Below are 24,435 nucleotides of genomic sequence, written 5' to 3'. Positions count from 1 at the left end.
TCCTGCCTGGCTACTGGCCAATCCGTGTTTTATTAAAATACAAGTAACAAAACTTTACAAGGTACAGATCATTCTCTCAGAGCACTGTATTATCTAGGAAATAATGACAGAAAAGACCAGGTGGTGCATATTCAGTATAGGTGACTTTTTTTTTTAACCCCGAGTAATTGTTTCATAATTGATTGAATCTTTAGATACCTAACTCACAGATATGGAACCCTGACTTTATATTGTCAGACCAGTACAGTAGAGATGGATTTGGGAGGCATCCTAACTTCAGAGTTCTTACCTTACAATTGAGCCTAAATACCAATGAGGATCCTCAAAATCTCTGGAGTTTAAAGATACAGGGAATGAGCGGTGAATGGCATTTTGGAATGTGTTGAGGATACTACATTTGCTGAACAGTAGATAAGTAATCGAGTTTACAAATGACAGATTTCTGACATAGTAAGAGCTATTAATTCATTATAGCTAGTTTAGGCTTTTGTTATATATCCAAATGCTAAATCAAAACTCATGTCTTGAGTATGCGAATGAAGTGTTCTACCATTTAGTGACATGTCCCCAGCCCTTCAAATAGACTATTTAGCATTTTATAAAATCTTATTTTAAAACCACCTATGATGTATGTGTGTTTGGCTCTTTTGTGGCTGGATGTCATGTAACCTAGGCCGTCCTTGAATTTACTATGTAGCTAAGGATGACCTTGAACTGATTTCATGCCTTCCTGTCACAAGTTCTGGGATTAGACATAGGTCACCATGCACAGTTTAGTTTCCACATAATCTCTATGTTTATATGTGTGAGTGTTTTGCCTTCATATGTGTATCTGCGTCACATGCATACAGTGCCTGTAATACCAGAAGAGGGCATCGGATCCCCTGGGACTGCACTTAGCAGACTTATGAGCTACCATGTGGATTCTAGGAATCAAACTTGGGTCCTCTGGAAGAGCAGCCAGTGTTCTTCAGTGAGCCCTTTCTCTAGCTCCTATAATCTTTACTTTTAATTGCTGCTTACATGAATTTGATACCCTTTTCTCTCCAGTTGTGCCCTGGAAGGAGTAGTATTTTCTACTTGGAGTAAGTTTACTGGCCAACCTAGTGTCCTATAAGCTCACAAAGAGACCTACGTCAGAATGAGACACCAAGCTAGCATGTTCTAGCCCAATTAAAGCCCAGCCTGAGAAGTAAGGCCTTGCCTTTACTGACTCTGTTGATTGGCTCCCTGTGGATTATAAACGAACCTTCCTTAACAAGCACATTGAGAAGCTTTGCTTTCCCAAACTCTCTAGGACCAGTAATTAATCCAGCTGGTAATGAAGACACAGAGTTAAAGTCTGGAAAGGCATTATTTAACTCTTTCCATGCTAAACAGTTGATAGCTTATTTTCCTTTGTAATCCTTTCAGGTCAGGCATGATGATCCACACCTTTAGTCCCAGCACTGAAGAGGCTGAGGCAGGAGAATCTCAAGTTCAAAACCAGGCTGATATATAAAGAATGTTGTTATTGTTACTGCCTATTTTGAGGGGGGGGGGAGTGTTTCTAAGTCTTTTAAAAAGTCTTAGCATTTATTTGGGACAGTTTAAAAGTAGTCTCAGCTGGGTGGTGGTAGCACACACTTTTAATCTCAGTACTTAGGCAGAGGCAGGTGATCTCTAAATTCAATACCAGCTTGGGCTACACAGAAACCCTGCCTTGAAAACCAAAAACCAAACAAACAGTAACAACAATATAAAAAGATAGTCTTCCTTTGTGTATCTGTGGAGGGGCTACTAATGAGACTAAAAGGGGAACTTTTAAGTTTATAGTGTGTTTATTTCATTTGTGCATTTTAGATAGCTATTGTTTTGTATGTGAAGAAATATAAAATGTATATAATCCCTTTTCTGCTGCATGTATCTGAGGTTAGAGAAAGACACTCAAGAAACCAGGATAAAGGGGAAAATGACTTTGAGATGTACTTTCTTAAAATAACTGGAGGAGTGACCTCATGAGCCAGCTGATAGCATGGGTTTGCAATTGGATACATTTCTATTAGTCTGCTACTTGATGCTTCAGAGTCAAATATACCTGGAGTGTATTAAATCAGAACTTGTGGGCAGGAGACTGTCTGAGTAGGAAGAAATTAGGAAGAGATGAAGTGGCATTATCTGCACAGGAATTAACCAGACCTGTCTTGGTTACATAAGCACAGATGATTTGGATTTATGGTTCCCTACTATATAGCAATTTGTATTGTCTTCTGGTAGAATGGGATTCCATTTTATATGAAGAATTATAGATACACCTGGAAGATACATTCTTCCATATGACAGTATTGATGTACTCATTCTGACTCTTTGCTCAGAATGGCTTCTCCTGGTTGTATGGTACAAAGGCAGCACAGATGTGTTCTTGGCATATACTGCTCTCTGTGCAGGGTCTAAAATCTTAACTGCTTTTCTAGCCACAAATCTTCACCCTTGCTGAAGAATATTCATAGCACAAACCTTTCTGAGCATGTGCACTAGTTACTGTGCCAGGAAGTATATGTCAGCTGACTGTGGTTTAAACCCACTGTGGTTTAAATCTCAGCTCTGCAGATTCAAGCTGAATGAAGTCCATGTATTTAAAGTACACAAGTGTCAATACATCTAACTTTGAGACTTGTGCACACTGGCCTGGCTTCCAAGGAACTTGATAGAAGAATTCTTGGGTTATTTTCACCTTATTAACTGAAAAGCAATTTATTTTCATTTATTTTATAGGCATCCACCTCTTCGTGGATATAACCCATCTTTTAGTGTTCATACTGTTTTTCTTTTTTTTTTTTTTAAATATTTTCTTTGGTCTCTTTTTTTTTTAATTTTTATTATTTATTATGTATACAATATTCTTTCTCTGTGTATGCTTGCAGGCCAGAAGAGGGCACCAGACCTCATTACAGATGGTTGTGAGCCACCATGTGGTTGCTGGGAATTGAACTCAGGACCTTTGGAAGAGCAGGCAACGCTCTTAACCACTGAGCCATCTCTCCAGCCCCTCGTACTGTTTTTCATTTTCCTCTGAGACGTTCCTGCTCCAGAGTTCTCTCATGTACAGATACTGATGGTTAACCTGTTGCTCATTTTCTTCTTCTGCTGTGACTTGACTGCCACCTCCAGAACAGTGCTGCACTCCTTGCTATGAACTGCTAGTTAGCTCATAAGAAAAATAGGCCCTATTGCCAGTAGTGTCTCCAGTAGCAGAAGTCAAGTTTGGAGAGAGACATTGTTGCCCTTTGAAGAACAAGTCTACAAATGGCAGCTTTTAAGGTCTCCTTAATCAACAGATGTATCCTCCCCAGTCATCCGTGGAGCAGAAGTAACCTGGAGGAAGCAATGGGCTGTCAGCTGTCACACTTGGGATTTTCTGGCACTCTCAGGAACACTACCTGTTTCATGATCTTAGATTTTGGTGGGGGCCACAAGCACATCCCAGGTGTCTGTCATGACTTCATTGTGATAACCATGCTCTTCTCTTTCAGGCTCAGCTCCGGGCATTTATCCCAGAGATGCTCAAGTATTCCACAGGTCGGGGAAAACCAGGCTGGGGAAAAGAAAGCTGCAAACCTATCTGGTGGCCAGAAGACATCCCATGGGCCAATGTCCGCAGTGATGTCCGCACAGAAGAGCAAAAACAGAGGGTAAGTTCATCTGAGCTGCCCGTTGCTTTGCCATTCTGAATCAGTTGCCTCAACTTGTGTCACTTCTGAAATCAGTGTAGGGAAGTCTGCCAAGTGTGTACTAGTTACCCAGCACTTGGAGAAGAATGGCTGATCTAGATAACCTTCATCCTTTTTCTATACATTTGGTTTTTTACTTTATCTGGAAGTTTATTAAGAGACTTAATATATAATTCTTGATCAGAGTGAGATCTCTTATGAGAAATTTGAGAGTTTGGACTAGGACTTAAAACATAAAACCAATACTAAACCAGACTTTGGTTAGGAATGAAAGCCCGAAAAAAAAAAATCAGTTTTTTGTTCCAGAATAATTCTGTGAGAAATCCTGTGATGAACTCTACAAAAGGTTCAATAAATACACAGATGATTATTTCGTAGTGGCCTAAATACCAAAATTCTTTGTGACTTATTGTGCTTTCCTGGTCTTTTGGTGACAGGTTTCATGGACCCAGGCATTACGGACCATAGTTAAAAATTGTTATAAGCAACATGGACGGGAAGATCTTTTATATGCTTTTGAAGATCAGCAAACACAAACACAGGCCACCACCACACATAGTATAGCTCACCTCGTACCATCACAGACCGTAGTACAAACCTTCAGTAACCCTGATGGCACCGTGTCGCTCATCCAGGTAAGCCCGGGCTTTGGGGAGGTGGGCAAATGGCATCTTGCCTCAGACTGGAGAAGTTTCTTATGCAGACACTCTTCTCTAGGTATCATACAGCTGCTCTGGTCTTCTTACCTAGAGATAACTTCTAAACAGTGCTCTGTTTATTTATTTTTTATTTCATTTTCTTGTGATGCTTGGAATGCGACCGAGGCCTCACCCACACTAGGAAAGTACTCTACCACATATAGTATTTTACATTGCTTGCATTTTGTTTAATTCAGAGCTATCAATAGCTTTTGGGACATTTCCAAACAAAGCATTTGAAAATGGTTTCTTGGGTTAGGGTCCACTTTAGTGGTAGAATGCCTGCTTATCGCCTGTAGCGAGAATTAAAGAGGAGGATTTAGGGAGGAAGAAAGGGAATGAAAAACAGATAAGGGTACTTGAGAACACGCACATCAGGAAAATACCTTTTCTGAGGTGAAACGCTGTTGAAATAAGAGCGGCGGGGCTGCGTCCCCAACACCCCGGCCGCTCGGCTAGCTCATGCCCGAAATAACAACACACAAACTGTATTCATTTAAAGAACTGCTTGGCCCATGAACTCTAGCCCTTACAGGCCAATTCTCGCACCTGGACTAGCCCATTTCTAATGATCTGTGTAAGCACCCCAAGGTGCGCTTACCGGGAAGATTCTAGCCTAAGTCCATCGTGGGTTGCAGCTGCTTGATTGCGTGCATCTGCCTGGGAGAGCTGAGCATGGCGTCTCTGCTCCAGCAGAGCTGTCGGGTCCCTCTGGAAGCAGAGCAGAGTCTGACCTCACTTCCTCTTCCGCCCAGCATCCTATTCTGTTTTCTCCTCCCACCAATGCTTTAACCTATCAGGGCCAAGCAGTTTCTTTATTGCTCAGCCAATGAAATCAACAGATTGATGACACTCCCACATCAAAACGCCATTTATTGACAGATGAATCTCTGAAGTTCACGTTGGGTTAGAGGAGAATGTTGGTTGCCACCAAGTGCTGGAATAAGATGCACTCACTCTTCTAATACTGAACTCATGCTGGTCCCTGAGAGATGATTTTAGTAATCTCTTCATATCCCAGGCATGTTGTGCTGAATGCAGGGAGACTTAGCTTCTTTGTAGGGGCCGGGCAGAGGGCCCATCTACAGACACTTAACTTTCCGTGTTTCTTAGGTGGGTACGGGGGCAACAGTCGCTACATTGGCCGATGCTTCAGAACTGCCAACCACAGTCACTGTTGCCCAAGTGAATTATTCTGCTGTGGCTGATGGAGAGGTAAGAAAAAGGTTTCGGTATGCCCCTATTGAAGTAGTGCATGGAGAAGTAAGGGCCCAGAAGACAAAAGAGCAGCATGTATTATTTGAACCCATGTAATAGCAGACTATGAAAGTTTGGAGAAGTATTTTATACTATGTTAATTGTAACAATTAAAATTTGTGGATCACTACAACCTAAATTGACCTGATACAAACTTAGAATTTCACATTAGTAATGTATTTCATATATTATATACACAATAAAAGGGATTATCCTTTCAGTATTTTTATAAGAAAAGCCATTTCAGGGTTCCCTTGCTGACCACAGCTAAGTAAGTAGTTGCAAAGAAAAACATCTCTAACCTTAAGCAGTTTAAAGTTATTTAGGGACACTGTACAAATTACATGGACATTTAGAATTTCACATTAAATTGTAAAGTGAACTATGTTGCTTTTAAAAATATGTAGTTTGGGGCTGGAGAGATGGCTCAGTGGTTTAGAGCATTGCCTGCTCTTCCGAAGGTCCTGAGTTCAATTCCCAGCAACCACATGGTGGCTCACAACCATCTGTAAAGAGGTCTGGCGCCCTCTTCTGGCCTTCAGGCATACAGACAGGATATTGTATACATAATAAATAAATTAATAAATATTTAAAAAAAATAAATAAAAATATGTAGTTTATTTGAAGATGCAATTAAGAAACAGTTATCTTGCACAATGGGACCACCAGTTGCTATTGGTCATGTTGATTACATTAGACATTAGAAAAATCAAATGATTTCTGATGATGATGGCATACATAATTCTGCTGCAAAGGAAAAAGACATCCAAGTACAAAGACATTAAAGATCTGAATTTCAAAGTGGGACACCAGCACATGTGATGAGTTTGAAATTATATTACATATTTTGGTAGGTTCTTAGTGACTGTCAGTTCAGCTGAAATATGGGTAGGCTCAATAACAAGTAGGAAAATAAAGGAGTGTGTTCTCCACCCTCACCTTCAGTAAATGCCAGGCTTTGCCGTCTAGAGACAGGACAGTAAGAGGTGGTGGGGAAACCATGGTCAGCCATTCAGTGAACAGCAGCAGGGGGAGAGATGGGGCCCGCGTGTAGTGCTGTGGATTTGCTTGAGTGCTCTCCAGAGGAATAATAGACCTGAGCTCAGATTAGGGGAAGCAAGCAAAAGCAAAGGCTACAGGGTTAGGGGTATGTCCTAGCCAAGGCAGCAAACATGGAAATGCCCTGAGTTTTGAAAGTGTGAAATGGCTACAGTGGTTTGCTCTAGCTAGATGTAAGAGGAGCTACCATTTGAAAGGCTTCAGCACAGTGCGTTTCTCTCAGCAATAGGACATCTTCTGGATAGCTTTACCTCTTGGGCTTAGAGCTCTCTTTGGAACATGGTAGCCTGCAGGCACATACAGTTACATGCAGGAGGGAAGAGTAACATAGCAGGCACTCAAGCAAACATGGCCAAGGGAAGCACTGCTTAGAAGTACGTAGTGCCAAGTCTACCTTCTGCCTCCCATCCAAGCCCAACAGTTTTCTCTGTTTCTTTCCCCTGGCCTCCTTCTTTTCCTTTCTTGATAAGGTCTTGCTATGTAGCCCAGGCTGACCGGGGACTTGGGGGCCTCCCCAATACTGGGATTTAGGTGTGTGTGACCATACTTGACTCAAAGTATTTTCAGTGATTTCTCTTGTGTGTTTCCAGAACTTCTTGATACAGACACAAATTCAAATGTAAATTCTAACGGTCCCCTTTTTTACACAAACTATAGCATACTGAAACTCTCCCCATATATTATAGGACATGTGTGCTTTCATTTGGCTGAAAACATAGTGTTCCATGTTTTGACTTTTGACTGTCCTTGTCCTTTCTGCTTCAGGTGGAACAAAATTGGGCCACGTTACAGGGAGGTGAAATGACCATCCAGACAACACAAGCATCAGAGGCCACTCAGGCGGTGGCATCACTGGCAGAGGCCGCAGTGGCAGCTTCTCAGGAAATGCAACAGGGAGCTACTGTCACCATGGCGCTCAACAGGTGGAGGCAGGGGTGGGGAATAAATGGGATTGCAGGTCTGTCCTAAGAGAGACTCATTCTTTCTCAGTCAGAGGTGACAGTTAGGGATATCTTCAAGGTCATCAAACACTGGAGGCTGGGTTGTTTTGTTTTCTACAGTCCTGGGAGTAGAGCTCCCAGGCCCCTGTACGAGCTAGACTAACATTCTAATACTGAGTTACTGCACTTTGGTTCCTAATCAGCCCTCGCCAAGGAAAATTGAACCCTTTCTCTTTAGGGCTAGTTAAGAAGAGCAATGTAGGAAGAGAAGCCTTTTCCAAAACAGAATTACAAGTTTCCTTCTGGCCACTTCCTGCTGGTTATTGACAGGAAAGATCATGCCCATATTATTCTTCATTGTTGACACAATTTTATTTTCAGAGACCCAGACTTTGATTAATCGTTAAGAACAGGGACTGCCCTGTCACTTGCTAACCGGCTGACCCTGGACAGTTTTTTAAACTCTCATTGCCCAAGGTGTCTTTTTTTGTAGACTGGGAGTAATACCAATACCTGCCTTAAGGAAGTGTTAAGACAACTAAGTCACTTTGGGTGAGATCTTTGGATCAGTGCCTGGCATATGATAAGAGCTGCTGCTAGTCATCTGTGTGGCTCTTAGTCTCACATAGTCCTTGACCTCCCTACAAGCCAGCACTCTTCCTGGGGGAGGCCATGAGGAGAGGCTCTAATTTCAGCAAACCACCTACCAGGTGATACTAGAATGTTCTTCACTATTAAATTGTGGAACTCTGACTGGACATTGTAGAGATCCAGAGAGAGGGGTCACTTTCCCTGACATACAAAAATAAGCTGACGTGTAGATTTGGAGAGACCTATTTTTGTTAAATTAGCTTGGTAGATACAGATGACTGGAGAGCAATGATGTGTCTGTGTGCAGTGTGTATAGCGCTGTACAGTGTGTTGTTTGAGAAGAAGATTCCAAAGCCCCATAGATTTCTGGATTGAATCGCAGCTAAACCATTTGTTATCTTTTTGACTCTGAGAAACTTTGTTTCTACCCTTAATTCCTTCTTTGTTTTTTGTTTGTTTTAGTTGCTTTGTTTTGATTTTGATTTTTAGAGATACGGTTTCTTTGTGTAACAGTCGTAGCTGTCCTGGAACTCACTGTGTAGACCAGGCTGGCCTGGAACTTAGAGAGATCCGCCTGCCTCTGCCTCCCAAATGCTGAGATTAAAGGCGTGCGCCACGACCACCTGGCCCCTTCTCTCTTTCTTTCCAGAGGGTCTCACTATAAGCCAGGCTGGTCTCAAACACAGGTGATCCTTAGCCTCCTGAGATTATAGGTATGAGCCACCTTGTTCATCTTACTAAATTACACTTCAAGGGTTTAGATCAATGGAGAGTCTGGTGTGTGCGAGGCCTGGGTTCAAGCTGTGCTTTAAGACTTGTCTAGTCAGAATTGTGATCGTGGAGTGTGATTATAAAAGCAGTCAGGATGAGGCAACCTAGAATCCAGGGGTGCTTTGTTAAAGGCCTGGAAACCAGGCATTTGAAGGAAGCCATGACTCGGGTGTAGTTGGTCAGACTCCTAATACTGAGACACAGGCTTGCGCTCACTCTCTGCCTCTCACACTTACCAAATGAATTTCCGTGTGACCTGGAGCTGAAACTTCCCAGCCCAGTGATTCGTGTACTGTTCAGAATCATGGAACTCACAGCTTCTGTACACTTTGGCCCTCTTCCACCCCTTCCCTTCAGGTACTCAGATAAATTTCCCAAAGGGCTCCTCAGAGGGAGAGCCCCTCCTTCAATCTGGTGTCCCCTTACTGTTACTTTGTTTCTAACAAACCATCACTAAAGACCAACAAGACCCTAGCCTTCTAGTCAACACCTTGACTTGTGGTGTCCTGGGAAGCCTGCACATAGTGGAAAATCTGAAGCGCATTCTGGCTCCCTTTGTGTGAGGACACGCTTATTTCTAAAGGCCATGAGTATAATGGTGTCCCCTGAGGGCTTGTTAGCTGCACCTCAGGTGCAGCCGAGGCGGCTACAGTGTTAATTCCAGAAAGGTGAGTGTGGTTCCTTGTGGCTTGAAGGAGGAGCAGAGGGATGTTGAAATCTGTCTGCAATCAGACAGTCCAGTGCTCAGTGAGTCTTGGGGTGATAGGTTCAGCCTCTGGCAGAAGCCGAGCCTGGCAGCAAAGCAAGTTGTACCCCACGAGTGAATGGTTTTGTGAGGTTAGGTGGGTCCAAGACAACCCCTTACTCATTGCATGAGATGCAATGAAATCCTTTATCCCCACAAAATTTATTGTTGGAAGTCCTCTTGGAAAAAAAAATACACAGAGAACACTGGTCTTTGTTCCTATGGTAACAAAGTGATTTCATAATCTGTCGCCAGTCTCTGTTTCAGGTGCAGATGGAAGAAGCATGATTCTCTAATAAGCACCTGCACGTCTGCTGCACTGTAAACAGCAGATGTGAGTGCAGGGCGAGAAAGGAGAAGCCAGCTGTGGGGAAAGGCAGTGGGGGCCTAAGAAGGCACAAGGTTCCTTCATTCACTAGAGGGGACGGGGTCAGGACAACTGTAGGCAGACCTGTTTTTCAACTATGCTGCTAAAAGAATTTTTACTGCAAGTCAGAACAGGACCCAGGGATGCACAACCTTAGCCCACCCTAGCATCATAACAACCCAAAGGGCTGTGGAAAAGTTACCGTATTAAAAATGGGAAGTGGTGTTCATTTTAATAATTCAAATAAAGAATAAGCCAGCACTTTTAGGAAGGAGATGGGAAGGGAATCGTGGTTAACAAATACAGAACACAGCATCACACATGCACGTGCGCACATACACCAAACAAAAAAAATAGCTTTTCAGCTTAGACAAGCAGGGAAAGGTAGTGATGTCATGACACCTGATGAGGTTGACGCTTTGCGTAATTGGTCGGCTCTTCTGTACTTACAGTCCCTCTTAACCAGGCCCCCGCAAAGATACTTCTCCAGTCTCCAGCGCAGCCCTGCATAGAGATACGTGGTGGGGATTAGTAGGCTGGGCCTGTGTTTACCCTGTGTTGTCAATGTGGTTTTTGTGTTCTGCTGAGCACGGTGCTTCCACTCAGCATTGTGAGGAAGCTGCTGCTTGGGTTGATTCTTTTCGGGAAACTTAGAATGTGCCCTTCTTTAGCTGTGGAAACTGCTTTAAAAAAGAAGTAAAATAGCATGGTATTTTATAAATAAGCACATGCCAGGGTTACTTAGCAAAGCCCTATCTCAAACAAACAGCTGCAAACAAAACAAGGGGCAGGAAGGAGGAAGGAAAAGAAGTAAACCATTTTGAAATAAAGTTCATTCTCTTTTTATTTTTAACTGATACACAAATATACATACTTAGGGGAGTATTGTGACATTTCAGTATATTGTTTACTCTCCAAACTGAAAATATTATTAGAGATATCATTAAAATATAATGTTGCTCTAGTATATAGATTGGCATTGGTCCAATAAGATGGGGTGGAGAATGTGAATCAGGTGGTCCTTATCTATAATAGGTAAGAACTATGCGCTTTCCTTTAGATTAAAATTGGACATCTAGCCGGGCAGTGGTGGCGCACGCCTTTAATCCTGGCACTTGGGAGGCAGAGGCAGGCGGATCTCTGTGAGTTCAAGACCAGCCTGGTCTACAAGAGCTAGTTCCAGGACAGGCTCCAAAACCACAGAGAAACCCTGTCTCAAAAAAACAAAAAAAAAAAAAAAAAAATGGACATCTACAAATAAAAGGTTGGGGGCCAGGCAATGGTAGTGCGTGACTTTAATCCAGGAGGACAGACACCAACCAAAGCTACACAGAGAAAACCCTGTCTCAGGTGGGATGGGAGGGGGGACTAATGAGGGGTCTTGGCGATAACTTAGTAAAGTGTTTGGGGGTGTGTAGCAGACCCACAGACCTGAGTTTGAACCTCATCCCCCGGCTACAGAGTATGGTGTCTTGCTTTTGTGACTCAGCACTGAGGAAGTAGAGACAGCAGATCCCTGGGACTTGGTAACCAGACAGCCTAGCCTCATGGGTGAACACCAGGCCAATGAGAGACCCTGCCTCAGAAAACAAGGTGGGCCTCTGGCCAACACACACACACTGATCGGAATCAGTCTTTTAGAGTTCTGCTTTGAAAATGGGTTTTGACTAAAATTTACAAAGTGGTAGCTTAGGAACATTATTTAATCCCAATTTATATTTTTAAGTAATCAAAAAATTAGGTTTATTTATTTTCTGTGTATAAGTATTCTGCCTGCATATATATATATGTATGCCACATGCATGCTAGTTCTATTAGAAGTCAGAAGAGAGCTTCAGATCCCCTGGAACTGGATTTACAGGTGGTTGTGAGCCACTGTGTGGGTGCTGGGGATCAAACCTGAGTCCTCTGCAAGAGCAGCAGTAGTCTTAACCACCAGGCCTTCTCCCCAGCCCAAGTTAAAGATTTCTCCTCAACAGAGAACTGAACCTAGGACTTCACACATGCTGGGCACATGTTCTCCCACTGAGCGCTTAACCTATATTTATTTGTTTATTTTTGGTTCTTCGAAACAGGGTTTCTCTTTGTAACAGCCATAGCTGTCCTGGAACTAGTTCTTACAGACCAGGCTGGTCTTGAACTCACAGAGATCCGCCTGCCTCTGCCTCTGCTGGTATTAAAGGCGTGCGCCACCTATAGTATATCTATCTATTTCATAGAGATAGATAGATAGATAGATAGATAGATAGATAGATAGATAGATAGGTAGATAGATAGATAGGCAGGCAGATAGATAGGTAGATAGGTAGGTAGATAGGTGGGTAGATGGATACATACATACATAATCTCCTCAGTACTTTAAGTTTTAATGATTTTCTGGTACGTGTCACAAAGGTTCCAGGGCTGGCCTTGAACTTACTCTATAGTCTACAGTTTGGCTATTCCTGCTCAGCCTGTTGAATAACTAGGATTAGAGGTCCCAGACAGGGCTTTCCCTACTCCAACTACCCCAGAACAAGATCTTGCAAGATAGCCCTGGCTAGCTTCAAACTTGTGGCATTCCTCCTTCCTCGTCCTCCCAAATGAGAAATTAAAAGCAGGATCTGCTTACAGCTGTCTGGATGTAATGTTTCCACCAGTGTCTGTATTGTACAGGCCCTTTACTCTGTGGATTCATAAGATTTGTAATTTTTCTATATAAAACATAGGCTTTACCTTTGTTCTCAAGAATAAATAACTCTTCTCATCTTCTAAAAGGCACCTGCTACAGCTGTCACTTCTGAGGTTTTCTGTCTTTTGGGTCTGTCTCTCTTCCCTGAGGAGTTACTGTGCCCATTGCCTTACCTGTTGAGCTTCAATAAAAGAACTGTATTTAATAGGGTGTGCATTGCTTTGCCCCAGTCAGTGACAGGTCTATACCAGCCAGTCCTCTTCCCTCACCAGTCCCCACTAGAGCCTGGGATTGCAAGAAAACAGCTTTATTGGTGCAGAGCCTGCAGTTTCAGAGCAGAACTGCATCTGTTACCTTATGTGAAGATGGAACCAGGCCTTAGCCCACCTCTGCTAAATTAAATGGCACTAGCTTCTCTACTGTGTGCTCACTCAGGCAGTTTTGAATATTTGCTTATTACGTATGTATGTGCACATTTGCATATGCCACAGTACACATGTGGAGATGAGAGGATGGTTTGTAGGAGTTGATTCTCTGCTTTCACCTTGTGGGTTCTGGGGATCAAACTTGGGTGACAAATGCTTTCACCTATTGAGCCATCTTGCTGGCCAGTGTTCGCTTACTTAAAAAAATGTTTTTAGTTTGTGTGTGGTGTTTCTTCGGGGCCGCAGTTACTTGTTTCTGTGTGCACATGGGGGCTAGAGGAGAGTGGTGGGTGTCCTGCTCTGTCACTCTGTTTCAGACAGGGTCTGTCACTGAATTAGAGCCAAGCTGGCAGGCAGAAAACCCCTCTGATCCTGCTATCTGCCCCAACAGCACTGGGTGACGGGACACACACAGCCATGCCAGCTTTTTTCTTATGGGTGCTCAGTTCAAATCAGATCCTTGAGCTTGCAGAGCAAACTGCCTTATCTCCTCATGCTCCCTCAGGGACTCCAGTTGTCAGCTGATGACCTCCATCTTCATAGGCGAGATTCTGAGATTTCTGAGCTCTTTTATTTTGTTTTTAAAATCATTGAAATTCGGATGACAATTTTTAGTCTTAAAATTCCATCTTCAGGAAATTTCTTCCTTCCTGGCGTAGTAAAAAAAAAAAAAAAAAAAAAAAAAAGTCTAGGCCTGACGGTGGTGCACACCTTTAATCCCAGCACTCAGGAGGCAAAGACAGAAAGATCTCTGTAAATTCGAGGTCAGCCTGGTCTACGAGAGCTAGTTCCTGGACAGGCTCCAAAGCTACAGAAAAACCCTGTCTCGAAAAAAAAACCAAACAAACAAAAAAATAGTGCATGGCATTACAGAGTCATAAAAAAATGAATGCTTATATATAGTAAAAGCAGATAGCAATGATTGGGGGGGGGGGGAACGGGACCAAACTGCTAGAACCATGTGTTACCTTTAAACAGATTTCTCTGCTCTATGCAGTGTTGGCTTTGTAGGAAAGGGAATTGTTGATTTCCTTGAACTTGAGAGGCCAGAACTTTGGTTTACAGTAATGATTTTAAACTAAGACGTCATTTTTAATGAAACAAAAGGAAGAGCTGGATTATTCACATTAGTGGTCAGCCATGGCTTCGTGTTTGAAAAGGGAGTGTGTAAACTATCGGAGAGCACGTCCAGCTTGCGGACTCCTCGGATTATCATCCATCTTTGAGTTAGAGGAACACTTTCTGATTGTCTGTCTTATGGTACCTTGTGATTGACAGCCGAGATGGTTTTGTGTGACTGTGAACGGGGCTTCCACTTTGGGTTCAGTTGATGATGATAGGGAAAGACTGACAATGAACACCTCAATGAAGTCCTCAAACACTCGTGACCTCGTTTTAAAGAAAATTTCACATTAGCTTCAGAGAGATGTAAGACTTGAGACTTCTCTAGCCATCTGATAGTGAAAATTACTCTTGGCTCTTACCCCTGGTGCCTGCACTCATCCTGCATCTGTCCTGTCCCTGTGCCCACAGTGAAGCTGCCGCCCATGCTGTTGCCACACTGGCTGAAGCCACCTTACAAGGCGGGGGACAGATAGTCCTGTCTGGAGAAACTGCAGCAGCCGTTGGAGCACTTACTGGAGTCCAAGATGCTAATGGTAAGAGATCATAAATATTTTATTGAATTTATTCCCTCTTTCCACTTAAACCTTCCTGATATAGCCGGCAACAAACCCTTTAGGAAGAGGTTGAGCTTGGTTTTAGATTTTCTTCATAGCTCGGCAGTTGACGCCTAGGAAAGTTGAGGGTCCTCTGATTCCTCTTACTAATAGGATCCTTGAGGTTCCCTGAAGGAAAATGCCTCTATAATGACTACCTAATTGGACTGCTTTTAAAAAATTAGCTGTTTTGATAAATGAGACTTGCTGAGGACTACTTTAGAATTTGCTGTGGGGCATTTCCTGTCTTTACTGTCTTGCGGGCAGAGATTTGCATGTGGATAGAATGCACTGACACCCATAAAGGCTCCACCACGTCACTGTCTGTCCCAGGCTATACAGCAGGCTGTGATGAAGGCACTTTTCTGGTTGGTCCTATGGGTCCTGTTTCTTGTTATGTGTGTGGCCTTAGCAAGAACATCTGGATTTAGCCAGTAACCTGCCACCACCCCGCCCTTCTTTCCCAGCTCTTTGACCTCCTGGATATTGGTGACTATCCCAGATAAACAAAAGGGATAAAGTTCATAGAATTATGGTGACAAAGGCTTACAGCCCCAGCCCAGCTCTTTGGATCCACTTCAGCAGCCTCTGGGAGACAGTGGCCAAGATCTGGGCTTCCCAGGTCTGTGCCTCAGAAGTCTGGGTCAAAGAACAACCAGCCCTATTCATACAGAAAGTTTCTTTTTGGCATTAAGTGCCTGAAAGAAAACTTTCAGCTGGGCATAGTGGCACTCTTCTTTAATCTCAGCACTGGGGAAGCAGAGGCAGGCAGACCGATGAGTTCAAGGACAGCCAGAGCTATGCAATGAGACTCTGTCTGGAGGAAGGGGGGGGGGGGGGGTTAGCACTGTTTGTTTTCCTAGTCAGCCCGTAAGAGCTGGTACCCTGCTAGTCGGGGAGTCTAAGGAAGACACAGTGCCGTGTCCTCTTTGCAATAGGAGAGTATTCAGTTCTCCTGGGGACAGAGATGTAGGAAGTCCAGAGCTATTAGCACTTCTGAGAAGCAGTTTCCCAAATTACATACTACAACCACAGGCTCTTCTCTCTGAGGCTGGGGGGCTTTCCTCTACTAACCTGAGTGGACATAGGGTTGGCTTTAGCCAGAATACTGCAGGATAAAGGATATCTTACACCTGTGTATTCAGGATATAGTGGACCATGCAGAGAAGTAAGGAAAAGCTCCCTTTGTGGCTAGGACCCTGCCTCTGTTTCTTTACCTTTTCCCTTCCTCATCTACTCAGAGAGGAAGGTAGGCTCTCTAGCCAGGACATTCTCCTCAAGTACAGGTGCTGTCACTCTCCTCCCCAGCCTCCCCTTTTCAGGGTGACAAACTTAGAGAGAATAGATGGGCAATATAATAATATTGAATCACATTCTCTGCTATTCATTAGCAGTGCTGGAAGTTGCCTCTTGTCTAGTAGTCTTCATGTTGTTGGCTATATTCTTAATAAGAGCACATTTGTGATCTACGCCCCAAGAGCCCATAGTTCCAGCCAAGCATAGTGACCGTGCCTGTAGTCCTACTTCTCAGAAAGCTGAGAATGGAGGGCCACTCACGCCCATGAGTTAGAGAACATCCTAGGCAATATGATAAGAATAGTATAAAAAGCCGGGCAGTGGTGGCGCACGCCTTTAATCCCAGCACTCGAGGCAGAGGCAGGCGGATCTTTGAGTTTGAGGCCAGCCTGGTCTACAGAGGAAGTTACAGGACTTGCTCCAAAGCTACAGAGAAACCCTGTCTTGAACCCCCTCTAAATAATAATAAGTAGATTAATTAATTAAAAAGCTATCATTAGTCTCCCAAACAAGCCAGTGCTTGCCTAACTGAGGACCTTTGACCTGGGCTTGTCCCTTTCTCAATCAAACTAAACTAGTGCCTTGTGCCTCATCTCATTGATTTCAGGCAAAAGCCGGTCATCTTTATCTGCTCTTAGGAACTCAGACAACGGGTGTGATGTGGGAACGATCCCGATGGCTCTGACTTTCTTCTGTGCTGACACTTTTCACCTAGAGTGCTGTACGGTTTACTCCGGATTAGAGTTGGGTTTTACTCCGGATTAGAGTTGGGTGTCCTCCTCATCCAGCTAATGGTGGCTGGCCAGACCATTCTTCATTCTTTCTGTGTGTGTTCTTGTGATCCTTGTCACTTGTGTATTGATAAACTCAAAGTATCTGCCAGTAAGCCAATAAGATTTTTTTTGTTTGTTTTTAAATCAGAAAGTTTATTATCAGGAAGACTAATAATGATAGAATAAAGTCCTGACTTGAAAATGGACACTCCCTGGGGGAAGTGTATCACAGACTCTAGAGAAGGCTAAAGAACAACCCAAATAAAAATGATTCTTCTTAGAGCCATTCTGAATTCACTCTCCTGGAATTCACTCTGTAGACCAGCCCAGTCTTGAACTCACAGAGATCCGCCCTGCCTCTTCCTCCCAAGTGCTGGGATTAAAGGCATGCACTATCACCACCTGGCTATCACAGCTTTGCTTTGTTTGTCTGTTTAAGAGAAAAAGAAGGAGAGAAACAGAGAAAAGAAAAAGCCATATGTCTTCACCCATATGACGACAGTAATTCACAGACTGCAGACAGCAGAGTAGGAAAACTTGAGGCAGGAGACAGTGGCAACACCTAGTCCCACTTCCTAGTCTGCTCCATTCTTCATGGCGCAGCCACTTGCTTATTTCTGCTTAGAATCCTCATGTTAGTGCGAGTTCTTCCTTGTAGTTATAGGTCCTTGGAGCCAGGTGCCCTAATGCATTTGTAGTGGTACCCACAACCAAATATGGAAAGCCTGGAGGGTCCTGAGTCTGAAAGTAGCCATTACTACTTAGTGAGTCTTCATCCCAGAAGCCTCTTCTCCCTCCCTTCTGATTCTGAAATCCAAAGTGCCTTCCAGAATAGCTCTGTATAGAAGGTAGTTTTCCTAACTCTTCAGTTTTTCCCATCCAGGGAGGTGTAATATTTACACTAATTAAGGGACAGCAGAAACTGTTTTGTCGCAGTTTTTTAGTGCCTGGGATGTCTATGCGCATAATATCTGCCCTCAGTTACCACTGTGGAAGTAACTACCATTGTCACTAGAGAAAAAGGACTTAACAGGGAAGGGAGGCAAGAGCCTACTTCAGGAAGCCTCGGATGGAATTATATCCCTCAGGCATGCCGGGTTTGTGTTCTTCTGAGGTCTCAGGCCTTCCTGTCCCTGGGACCTAGCTATTCACTCTGCCCCTGCAAACAGAGTGCTGTGGACACCTTCAAAAGAAGTAACAGTGCCTTTTGCAAGATCTCCTGTCACTTCCTATGGGCTAGCACATCGTTTAGTATGGCATGTTGTTCTACCTGTAATTCCTGCACTGAGGAGGCTGAGGCAGGGAGCTTACAAGTTTGGGTATAGACCACATCGTAAGTTCTGACCTTTCTGGGATGCACAGCAGGGAATGGAGGAAGGAAAGAGGGAGAGAAAGAAAATGAGAAATTGATTCTCATCTCTACCTTAAGATGGTAGACTGCTAGTGTGCGTTGGGATCCTTTGTGTGAAATGTTAGACTGTTGTGCCTTCATCTCTACTCTAAGTGCTCATTTGATCTGTGCTATGGCCTTCAAATGTAGTGCTTAGCTGTTCTAATGTTTAAAGCTAGATGCCTTCCATTTGGTTCCTTAGCACTCCAAAGGGTATTAGCAGATGCCAGCAAGCCAGCCTGACACACTTAAAAGTCAGTACTCTACAAAGAGATTTTTTTCTTTTTTAATATCAAATTAAGATACATAATTGAACAAATTTAATTGTAGTCATTTCTGTTGGATTCATGATTAGAAAGTAGTTATTTGGTTTTTCTCCATATTCTTGCAGGTTTAGTAATTGTATACAAGGGGCCTTAGCTACTGTTCACACAGGGACCCACATCATAACAGGACAAGCTTTTGGAGAATAAAGTTCTCAAAGATCTTGGGTAAAAGAGAAGACCTTCCTCTAGTTTATGCTTCTGTTAGAACTTTGAAGGAATGTCAGCATGCCTGTTATTAACTCTAATAACTTGCACAGCACAGTGTGGTTGCTTTGGGGCCTTCTGACTCTCAGGTTACCTGTATAAATACAGGATTCACTTCCCTGCATCCAGCTATTCCATTTGCTTAATAAAGAGCAAATGTGCAGAGCCCAGCAGCAGCAGTCTGGCAGGAGAAGTAGTCTGAGCAGGATAAGCATGCTTCCTTTTTGTGTGGCGCTCTCTCCGTCTCCTCCAGGAGTAGGGTATCAAATGAAGGGAAGGCTGTGGCTGGAGTCGGGACTATGAATGTCTAAGTGGCACCTGCTTCATTCAATAGATCTGCTTTCCTGGGCCTCCCACTGCACATCTGCTCCTGACAAAGCCCCTTTCTCCTCCTGTTGGTCAGACTGAGAGCAAGGGCCCAGCAAGAAGACATGCTGGTTCTGCTTTGTCAGCACAATTGCCTGTGACATTATAATTACACCAAATCTTCATTGTCAGAAGGGCTCCAATTTAGAGATTTTGAAAACCTAAATGGGGTTTTCAAAGTGAAATTGATTTTTTAAAAAAATCTTTGCTGTTGTAAAGCCAGCAATTGGATCTGAGAATCACTGAAGGGATCTAAGTATGGGAACAGAGACATCGACTCTGAGAGGGCAACAAAGGCAGTGCTCTCAGATTGGCTCTTCTGACTCTGCCCGCCCCAGCCTCTCCGTGGTGCTCAGTACTAACATAAGGTGCACCTAAGGTACTAGGTGCTTGTAATGATGGTGTAGTCTCTCCTGGGCAGGCCCAAGGAGCAAGAAAATGTTAACCTAAATTGATAAGGTAGGGAAGAAAAGGAAAGAAAGAATTGTGGTATAAAACAAGGAAATGTCCAGGAAATATATTTCTGGGTAATACAAAGTGTCCATTTTCAGACTGAGTTTCCATCTAAACAAAGGCAGCTCTTCCACGGTGTATGTCTCTGTGTGTGTGTGAGTGTGTGTGTGTGTGTGTGTGTGTGTGTGTGTGTGTGTGACTGATACACATCTATGATGTGGAATCGGCATACTAGAAACTCTAGAAAGGTTTTTAATATTGTAACTATTTAGGTTAATTAAAATGAAATAAGATTTAAAATGTGATTCCTTAGTCACCCTCCATATGGTAGCGAGCACACAGACTGAATGTCTCCTGTCATGAGGAATTCTCTGAGACACTGGTCTGAACTGGAAATGTGTTGGTTGCTTTAGAGTCCTTGGAGTATCTAGTGCAGTCTTGGTGAAAGAGGAGGAAGGAAGCCAGGCTGTGGTGGTGCACGCCTTTAATCCCAGAACTCAGGAGGCAGAGGCAGGCGCGTTCCAGGACAGGTTCCAAAGCTAAAGAGAAACCCTGTCTCAAGAAAACATGAGAGAGAGAGGGGGGGGGGGGCAGGCGCTGGAGAGATGGCTCAGTGGTTAAAAGCACTGGCTGATCTTCCGGAGGTCCTTCCTGAGTTCAATTCCCAGCAACCACATGGTGGCTCACAACCATCTGTAATGAGGTCTGGTGCCCTCTTCTGGCCTACAGGAGGCTGAACGCCGTGTACACAATAAATAAACAAATCTTTAAAAATAATAATAAAAAAAAAATAGAGAGAGAAAGGAAGGAGTGTCTGAACATGTAGAATACCTCCTTCTAGCTATGCTACCCAGACTGTATTCTCAAGTTCTACAAAATGTTTACCTCCAAGAATTTCACCACCAACCTCACAAAAGGAAGGGGAAATGCTGATTTTAGGAATGCCTACTTTGTTTTGTTTAAGACAGACTCTCTGTGCAGCCCTGGCTGGCTTGGAACTCGCTCTGTAGACCAGGCAATCCTGGAACCCCACCCAACTCTGCCTCCCAGTGCTAAGACTCAAGGTGTGTGTCACCACCACCAGCAGGAATGAATGTCTGTTTTCAACTCCTCTCCCCAGCCTTCTCTTCTCTCCCCTCAGCTTTGATGGCCCAGCTGTGAGGACTAGAGAACACTTTTCTCGTGAGCAGCCTCTAACAAGAGGCCATGTGAAACTCGGGGGCCACAAATGTGTAGGAAGTGACATTGTATAGACAGCAAAAAGTTCAAATGTAGGTTGTTGGCACCTTCCCTTCCCAGTAGACTTTAAGCCCAATGTGTAAGTGGCTTTTAATCATTCCTCCTCATTCTGCTTCCAGTAGCCACTACGTGGTTGCTTTGTCTCCTGGGAGAAGGCTCAAATAAAATAAATACTGTTATCTCAAGTTTAGACTATCTTATTTTTCTCTTTTTTTCCCCCGTTTGTTTTTTGTTTATCAAGACAGGGTTTCTCTGTAGCTTTTTTTTTTTAAAGATTTGTTTGTTTGTTTATTTGTACAGTATCCTGCCTGTAGGCCAGAAGAGGGCACCAGATCTCATTTCAGATGGTTGTGAGCCACTATGTGGTTGCTGGGAATTGAACTCAGGACCTTTGGAAGAGCAGGCAATGCTCTTAACCACTGAACTATCTCTCCAGCTCTCCATAGCTTTGATGCCTCTCCTGGAACTTGCTCTTGTAGACCAGGCTGACCTTGAACTCACAGATATCTGCCTGCCTCTGACTCCCCAGTGCTGGGATTAAAGGCGTACGCCACCACTGCCCTGCAGTATTTTATTTTTCTAATGTATTCCTAATGCATGTAATGTTACTTAGCACAGGTCAACTCTGACAGTTAGAAGTCTTAGCTGTCACATACAGATTATCTCTCATGTAGATTGCTTGTGACACATTCTAAATCCTTGGGCAATTTCGAGCTAAGCAGGCCAGTGTAAGCCTAGGCCATCCCCACCATTCTCGGCCCAGCTGCTAGGAGCTTAGGAAACACAAATTAGTTTTCATATTAGCTTAAGGAAGACGTAATTAGGAAGGTAGATCTGCTACAAGAAAACCATGTCAAAAGGCTACTTTAGGAAGGAGGTGAGCGGGAGTCATCTACTCCCCTTTGGCCCAGGTAGGAGCTGGCTGTAAGATACACTTTTGTAAACACGTACACCATTCATGCTCAGTGAGCTGGTGTGTTCAGATGAACGGGGTCTGGTCACTGTTTCACAGAACGCTGTGCACTGGGGTGTATGGGAAGCTGCAGAAGTCTGGCAGGTTCTGGTGGACCATCTTGGCCAGTGCCTTTTAACAGTTCTATGTTCTTGTCAGGCCTTTTTATGGCAGACTATGGAGGTTCCAAGTGGATCCTGGCAAGAAGGCTGCAGGTGGGTTCATCTGTGGGGAGAGAAGGAAGCAGCTGAGGGCACAGTAACTGCAGCAGGCCTTCCCAGGCTGTCTTCCGTGGATGCCCTCCTTCCCTACGATACAGCCTCCCTCACCTAGTCACCTACTAGCTTTAGTAACTGTTGCTAACTGCTACCTTTAGTGTTGTTGCTCTTTTGGTTGTTGATTGGCTGGAGTCCTTGCTATAAAGCCTTGTCTCTGAGACAAGTTGGCTATGCAAGCACAGTTCAGAAAGAATGACTCTCCGGTCAAGATGAAGTTTACTAGGCTTGGCGAATACGTGGACTCCAAGATGGTGCCAGTCCTACCAGTGAAGAAGAAAAAGAAACCTTTAGATGTCAAAGTGAAGCAGCTGCCGTGCTAGCCATGGATATGGGATTTCACTCCTAAAGGCATTGTGGAGCATTCCAAAGAGGTCACTACAACACATGCAGGAGTCAGAAGAAAGGAAGTGCTGCTTGGGTGGCTTGGTGCTGGCAGCCTACATCCTTTTCAACTACGAAGAACCAAACCTGAACAGCAACCATATAACCACTGAAGAGGGGACAGTGCCCAGGGTGCACTCTGAACCACGATCGCCTCGCCCCAGTGCCTGTGTGGGGAACTCCGTTTTTGCTGACTTTGCTGACTCATTTCCTACCCTCACAATTGACACCCAATAAAAAGTGACTGTTTTTACGGAAAAGATGAGGCTTTACTGAGGTAGCTGTCTTTCTGGGTGACTGTCGAGCTGTGAAATTGTCCAGTTACCACTCCTTTCCGCACTCCGGGGAACTCCTCATCTCTGCAGTAAAACTCAGCGTGGTGACTTCTGAGCAGATGCAAACCACTGCTGTGTGGTTTGTAGCCCTGCTCTCACTCCCCTGCCTTCTCTGTGTAGTGTGAACACACATTCTGAGCTGTGTTCTGCACATTCCTTTTTTTTTTTTTTTTTTTTTTTGAGAAGGGTTTCTTTCTCTGTAGCTTTGGAGCCTGTCCTGTAACTAGCTCTGTAGACCAGGCTGGCCTCGAACTCACAGAGATCCGCCTGCCTCTGCCTCCCGAGTGCTGGGATTAAAGACGTGCACCACCATCGCCTGGCAATTCTGCACATTCCAATTGAAGGCTGGTCCCTGCTTATATTTTCAGGAGAGCCTTTAGAGTCAGCAAGCCTAGAGTTCAGTCTACAGGATAAGAACCACAGGGGATCCAGTACCAAAGCCCAGACCTCATTTCATAGTGTTCCCGAGCATATCCACAGTGGTCAAGAGGAAATAATGAGTGTATATTTCCAAGCTCTCTTCTGAGATATATGTACTAAAAATTAAAGATAAATTCAGTTTTAATACTTTATTTATGTCGGGGGCAAGAGGAGTTTCTACCAAGACAGCACACAAATGAAGGCTAAATGGCCCCTTGCTCCCTGCCTTGCTAGCATAGGGCTGCCTGGGCCTCTCTTCAGTTTGAGGTTGGCATTCTTTTCATGACTTTCTATTCTTGCCCTCTGTCCGTCTTCTTTCTGTTTGGTCTTCATTTAGACCTCCGCCTCTGTCTCCCACCTGCTGGACTACCTTCCCTGCCAGGTAACCAGTCTTAATTTGATTTGTGTGACGGTGCCTTTCTTTCTTTTTCTTTTTCTTTTTTTTTTTTTTTTTTTTTGGTTTTTCGAGACAGGGTTTCTCTGTGGCTTTGGAGCCTGTCCTGGAACTAGCTCTGTAGACCAGGCTAGTCTCGAACTCGCAGAGATCCGCCTGCCTCTGCCTCCCGAGTGCTGGGATTAAAGGCGTGCGCCACCATCGCCCGGCGATGGTGCCTTTCTTTAGACATCAGCCACTGGTGTATTTTTTCGAAAAAGATTTTCCTCCCCTTGCTTGTCCTAAGAACATGACAAGTTTTTTTTGGTTTTGATTTTTCAAGACAGGGTCTCTCTACAGTGTTGGCTGTCCTTTGTAGACCAGGCTGACCTTGAACTCACAGAGATTCACCTGCCTCTGTCTCCCAAGTGCTGGGAGTAACGGCCTGCGCCACCACCACCTGGCAAGAACTTGAGAAGTTTTATGACGGGAGAGTGGTTGGTTTAATTCTTTGTTCTCCCCCACTTTTTCAGATATATTTAATTTTGTATGAATGAGTGTTTTCCCTACATATATGTATACACATGTGCAAATGGTGCCCGCAGGTCAGAAGAAGGCATCAGATTCGCTGGAACTGGAGTTGAGGTTAGTTGTGAGCCATCATGTGGGTGCTGAGAAATAAGCCATCTCTCCAGC

The 24,435-nt window shown here is 44.0% G+C and overlaps 1 protein-coding gene across 9 annotated transcripts in view; it reads left to right on the top strand.

The window, feature by feature from the left end:
* Positions 1-24,435, top strand: part of Nrf1 (nuclear respiratory factor 1) — a 105,286-nt gene that overhangs the window by 69,395 nt on the left and 11,456 nt on the right. For 7 of the 9 annotated variants that reach the window (XM_050141501.1, XM_050141500.1, XM_050141496.1 and 4 more), the window contains 5 exons: positions 3,513-3,671; positions 4,148-4,345; positions 5,522-5,623; positions 7,490-7,647; positions 14,769-14,893. In XM_050141501.1, coding sequence (XP_049997458.1) covers positions 3,513-3,671; positions 4,148-4,345; positions 5,522-5,623; positions 7,490-7,647; positions 14,769-14,893 — 742 coding nt within the window. Of the gene's footprint in view, positions 1-3,512; positions 3,672-4,147; positions 4,346-5,521; positions 5,624-7,489; positions 7,648-14,768; positions 14,894-22,111; positions 22,872-24,435 lie in introns of those variants that run through there. The other 2 variants (XM_050141503.1, XM_050141502.1) reach the window with 2 other exon arrangements.

This window comes from Alexandromys fortis, unplaced genomic scaffold (genome assembly GCF_014885135.2).
Source record: "Alexandromys fortis isolate MF-2015 unplaced genomic scaffold, M_Fortis_MF-2015_v1.1 scaffold_44, whole genome shotgun sequence".
NCBI lineage: Eukaryota > Metazoa > Chordata > Mammalia > Rodentia > Cricetidae > Alexandromys > Alexandromys fortis.
The sequence above is the reverse complement of the archived record's forward strand: the minus strand, read 5'-3'. Positions and strand labels throughout refer to the sequence as shown.